Raw genomic sequence first — 5,478 nt, forward strand, 5'->3', positions numbered from 1 at the left:
CCCCATATATATCTGCGTATCTCTCTGGCCTCCCTCTGCGCTGCTGCCACCCACGTCTTCATCTTCACACCCCCTCCCTCATGGTCCTACCCCCAGCCCATTGTCCCTCTCACACTCTCTCCTTTCTCATTTTTGCAGGGGCTGCCATGGAAGGGCAGCTGGGTCCTCCAGCCTGCGAGCCCCCCTTTTCCCAGAGGCTCTCCCCCCTTTCCGAAGGAGATGGGCCTGAAGGTGAAGAAGAGCAGGAGGAGGCTCAGGAGGAGGATACAGCCAGGGTGCAGCCAAGAGAAGAGCCGGGGGAAGGCTCCCCGGAGCAGCTGGGGCAACCTTCTCTGTGCCACTCAGGACAGTGCTGCCACGGGCAGGGCTCTCTCACACCTCGGGGTGCAGGCAGGCCCTACCAGAAGACTGGTGAGGATGAGGGGGCTTCCCTGTGCAACCAGGCGCCAGAGGAGCTGTGGCCATGCCGGCAGAAGCACCGGCTGTGCCTGAAGCCTGAGACAAGCCGGGCCCCTACATCCCCGGGATGTGGGGAGGGCGCCGAGGAGCCGGGACCCTCCCGGGGGAAGAGGCTACAGTTGATCTGGGGCCAGACAGGTGACTTCAGACAGAAGGAGATGGAGAACGGGCTGGAGGAGGCACCACGGACCAGTGAGGAAGAGCAGGAGGAGAGACGGTCTCGGTCCTGTTCCCCTGAGCTGCCCCTTTCCAACGATGCCCGTCCCAAGCCGAACTTTGTACAGCTGATTGACGAGCATGGCATCTACTCCACCGCCAAGCTGGTGCTGGGGAGTGCAGTGGGCGAACTGGAGGAGGTGGCAGTGGGGCTGCCGGCGCACCCAAAGCGGGGAGCGAGCGGTGTCGGCGAGCTGGAGATTCGTGAGGTGATCGTGGACGAGAAGCCCTTCCAGTGCGGCGTCTGTGAGAAGGCCTTCAAGCGGGCCTGGGAGCTCTTCAGCCATGAGGTGGTACACAACGAGGACCGTCCCTTTCGCTGTGACCTCTGTCAGGCCTCCTTCAAGCGCCACTCGGACTTCAAAAGCCACCAGCTGGTCCACACGGAGGAGCGACCCTTCCGCTGTGAGCTCTGCGGCAAGCGCTTCAAGCGCTCCTCCAACCTCCAAGAGCACCGGCGCATCCACAGCGGCGAGCGTCCCTTCCGCTGCCCCCGCTGCGCCAAGAGCTTCAAGACCCCTTACGAGCTGCAGCGCCACACGCTCACCCACTGCGCCGAGAAGCCCTTCAAGTGCGCCGACTGCGGGAAGGACTTCCCTACCTCCAACGCCCTCCTCCTCCACCAGCGCCAGCACTGCGACGACAAACCCCATGTCTGTGGGGTCTGTGGTAAAAAGTTCACCTACACGCACAGCCTCAGGGTGCACGAGCGGGTGCACACGGGTGACCGCCCCTTCGTCTGCCCGCTCTGTGGCAAGGGCTTCAAGCAATCCAACGCCCTCTCCTCCCATGAGCGGGTGCACACCGGCGAGCGCCCCTTCGTCTGCAAAACCTGCGGGAAGGCCTTCAAGCAGTCATCCTACCTGGTGATCCATGAGCGGGCGCACACGGGGGAACGCCCTTACAAGTGCGAGGTGTGCGGGAAGGCCTTCGCCCGGCCCTCCTTGCTCCTCCAGCACCACCGCGTGCACAGCCAGGAGCGGCCCTACAAGTGCAGCTTCTGCCACAAGTTCTTCAAGGACCTGGCCTATCTGGCCGTGCATGAGAAGGTGCACACGGGCGAGACCCCCTACAAGTGCAGTGTCTGCGACAAGGGCTTCGCTCACCCCTCCAACCTGCTGCAGCACCAGCGCGTGCACCGCGACAGCTGAGCCCCGGCGCGGTGAGCGCAGCCACAGTGTTGCCAGGCCGCGGCGGCCATAAGCATACCGCCACCGACAGCAGATGAGCCCCAGGCTGGGGGACCCCGTACGTGTGCCTGAGGACTGGCGCAGACCCCCGAAAAGCTGCTGCGCTTCTCCTGAGCTCCAGCTCTTCGCTGAATCTAGACCTGCACCGTGCTCTCCTCCTCCCTCCGTGGGGAGTGATCCCAGCAGGACCTTCCCCAAGCCTGTGGACTGGGGTGGCTGCAAGCTCCTGGCAGGCATGCTGTGGCTCGTGGCACACTGCCGGTGGGCAGGCAGGAGCCCTCTTCTTTGCCCTCGTATGGGGAGGAGGGCTGAGACCCCCCCTTAAGTTGTCCAAAGACCTCCTCCCCAGTCATCCCAGTGAGCGTGGCTCAGCCTGGGCTGGGGGCTCCCAGGGAGTTAGGGCACGCTGTTGCCTGCAGCAGGGGACAGACCTGCCTGGTTTTTGGGAGGGAGATACGATGACGGTACGGGCAGTGGAAAGGATTACGGGGAAGAGCTAAGAGTGGGTGCCTCCCTTTCCCCCTGAAGCCTTTTGGGGTTCAAGTGTCCCGTCCATATCTCATGCTGCTGCTAATGACTTGGTGAATCACCTCCTTTTTCTCTGCCCCAGGGCGCTGGTGGGGCTGGTAGGGAGCAGAAGAAAGGGGGGGGGACACGCTGCTGCTCTCCACTTTGGGAGCCTCAGCAAGTGACGCCCCGCACTGTAAGTCCTCCAACAGCTCCTGGGACTTTCCAGGCAGGAACCTGGATGGGGTATGGGCAAGCGAGACACAACCATCCCTCTGCAGCATCCTCCTCCTCTCTTGCTTCCCGGAGCTACTCCTGCACTGCTACCGGAGCCTGGATTTGTCCCCCCTTGGCCGATGGCTGCTGGGCAGAGTGGCACACAGACCTTTGCTCACAAGGGCAAGACAGGAGCCCTGTCCTTGCCCACACTGGTGCCCTTGTGCTGTCCCTCGGACTCCTGGAGATCCCAGGTCCCACCCCGTCCCCCCTTTTCGTACAGTCCCTGTAGCGCTGGGAACAGGGGGGTGGGATGTGCGCGCTCCTCAGCGCTCTGCACACTAATTACAGAATGGTTATTTAACGATGGTTCTGTCTCATCACCTCCTCCAGCTCACAGCCATGTCGAGCTGGATCTTGACATGGGCTTTTGATGCTGGTACAGTCCTTGCTGGTCTCCTCTCCTTCCCACTAGTACCTTCTCCCAGTGTCCTTCAGTCGTGAGTGGGAGGTCACCTGGCACGTCTCTTCTGGTAAGAAGAGACCCACCAAATCCTGGGTGCAAGGCAGATCTTAGGCAGCACCGCCGAACCTGTACCCTGCAGAAACTGGGCGTGAGATCGGCCAGCAAGATGCATTTGGGATTTGGGCGGGTGGATCCCCCTGCAAAGATGGCTGGGGGCCTCCTGGTCATGTTGGTCTTCTCCCCTGCCCCATAGCTTCCTGACTTCCTCCCATTTCAGCCCTTGAGACAGCATGGGGGCAGCTCTGGCCTCTTCCAAATGCTGTTCCTGGCTGCGGGTTGTGAGGTTGTGATTTGGCTTGGGGATTGAGCCTGTCTCTGAGCATCTGTCCTCTGTAGCCCAACCAGTGGTGGACACATCTCAATAGGTTCCCATCCTGGGATCTGCTGTGTCCACTTGTCTCCAGGGAAGGGAGGTTGCACCTGCAGCCCTGGGAACAGACTGCCTGTGGTGACGGTGGTCCTTCGCCCTTTAAGGCGTAGTGAGATCCTGGAGGTGTTGTATTGGCCGTGAAGCACCTACATGATGCATGTTGTAGTGGTGGGGGCCTCTTCACCCCAACCCCAGAACAGAGGCAGTTCCCCTTAGGCCATATCCCACCCAAATTCACCCTCTCCTTTAACCTGTGGTCCTGAGCAGAGGTGGGGGATTCTTCTAAAAGAGGAAAAACTTGGGGACATGGGATTTGGAGGACACCTGATGACGCTGGTGGCAGGAGGTGGCTGCCTACGTAGTGTCATTTGCATCACTTCAGGTCTCTTCCATGTCACATTTTTGCCTCTTTGGGTGTCTCACACACCTGAAGGCACCTCCAATGGTGCATGTTGCCTGTGTAGGAGCAGCCCAATCAAGCGCTCCAAATGGTTGATGGCAATCTGGGGTTACATTCAACTGCTGAGGCCATCAGAGATGATCTGGGGTACCCAGCTGGCCTTCAGCTCCTCTTCTAGAAGAGCTTGTATCTCTTATAGTCCCTCTGTCCTATATGCTAGCCCCACTATGAGTGTCTGGGGTGATTGAGGGCATCTCAGTTGGCACTAGGTAGGTGTAGCTAGGCTGTGTGCTCTCGTGGTTGGACAAGCCCCAACCTTTGATGGGCATTCTGTCCTGTGGGATCTCCAGCCTTTGGCATCCTGGAGGCCAAAGGCAGTTTTACCTTCCTCATCTGCTGCATTTCAGATGGGGGAAGAGGACCATCTCTGGTGATTCAAGCCCCTAGGGGCCTGCTCCCAGAGATGCCCGTCTCAGAATTAAGGCTTTTCTCATGTGCTGGGATCATGTGTTGTGTGATCACCAAGCAATGGTGGTCACCAAGCAATGGATAAGGTCACCAAGCAATGACCTTATGGCCAACACCAGCTTGGTAGTTGGCAAGGAAAGAGATGGCCTCACTGCTGGAGGAAATTATTTCAGTTTTTCTGCTGCTTGGATATCCTGCAGACCCCCTGCTCCCCTCTCAGCCGTGGCCTGGGCAGGTGTGATCTCATGCTGGCACTGCCCAGCTTTTCCAATCCATCTTGAGATGTTTCCTCCAGCACCTGATGAGCTCCTGGAGCTTCCCGGGCAGAATCTAGGGGACAGATTCACCTGGGGTGAGGAGCACAGGGGCTTGCATGGAGGGCTTTCAGTTTATTTCTGGATGTGATGGACTCCAAACAGCCCTGACTCTGATTTTGCTCCTAATTTTGGGACCTTGCTCTCCAGCCCCTCTGAAGCATCACAGGAAAAAGGAGAAACATGGAGAAACCTTTGGTTCTGTGCCTTTCCCAGTTTTGGGATGTTGTTCATCTCTGGGGAAGGTGGAAAGAGGACCAGGCACAATGTACGTGTGTTTCCTTCTGGCAAGGAGGGCATCAGTTGCCTTGGGAGACACCATCTTCTGCTGTTGGGACCACTGCTTGTTGGGTCTTTTGGCCTCCTTCCCATCATCCCGGGTGCTTTGGGGGCACAGTCCTTATTTTGTGAGCCTGACAGACCCTAGGGCGAGGCTGAGAGTGGGGTCCCTCTGTATTGGGTTGCTTTTAGGGTTAGTGGAGAACCGTGAGCTACCAGGCGATAGCATGTCTTGTGCCCTCATGAACCTCAGCAGGGAAGTTCCCCACGGTTGGGTCCCCAAGGGATGGTCACAGGTTGGGGGCACGAGGCAAGGAAAATAGGGTTCTGTGACTGCCCCAAAATGCACTCAGGGAGGACGGCTGAATATTCGGGGTTGTGGGGTAAAGGGCTTTCCAGCTCTGGCACTTGGGTTGGTCAAGAAATGGGGGGACTTGCCTCCATCCAAGGTCTGGGGGAAGCCATGGCAGAGGAGCACAAAAACAGCTCATGTCCCCCCGCCCCCAGCACTCAGACCCGTCATGCCTGGAGGG

At 59.0% G+C, this 5,478-nt stretch overlaps 1 protein-coding gene across 1 annotated transcript; it reads left to right on the plus strand.

Annotated features, from left to right (window-relative positions):
- Positions 1-528: 528 nt before the first annotated feature.
- LOC103922151 (zinc finger protein 501-like) lies at positions 529-2,943 on the plus strand. Its single transcript, XM_009330239.1, has one exon. The coding sequence runs from the start codon at positions 618-620 to the stop codon at positions 1,824-1,826; it is 1,209 nt and encodes a 402-aa protein (XP_009328514.1). The 5' UTR covers positions 529-617; the 3' UTR covers positions 1,827-2,943.
- The last annotated feature ends 2,535 nt before the right edge of the window (positions 2,944-5,478 follow it).

This window comes from Pygoscelis adeliae, unplaced genomic scaffold (genome assembly GCF_000699105.1).
Source record: "Pygoscelis adeliae isolate BGI_AS28 unplaced genomic scaffold, ASM69910v1 Scaffold328, whole genome shotgun sequence".
Taxonomy (NCBI): Eukaryota; Metazoa; Chordata; class Aves; order Sphenisciformes; family Spheniscidae; genus Pygoscelis; species Pygoscelis adeliae.

Excerpts from the sequence above, each read along its gene's own strand:
- LOC103922151 (XM_009330239.1), top strand. The coding sequence starts at position 618 with ATGGAGAACGGGCTGGAGGAGGCACCACGGACCAGTGAGGAAGAGCAG.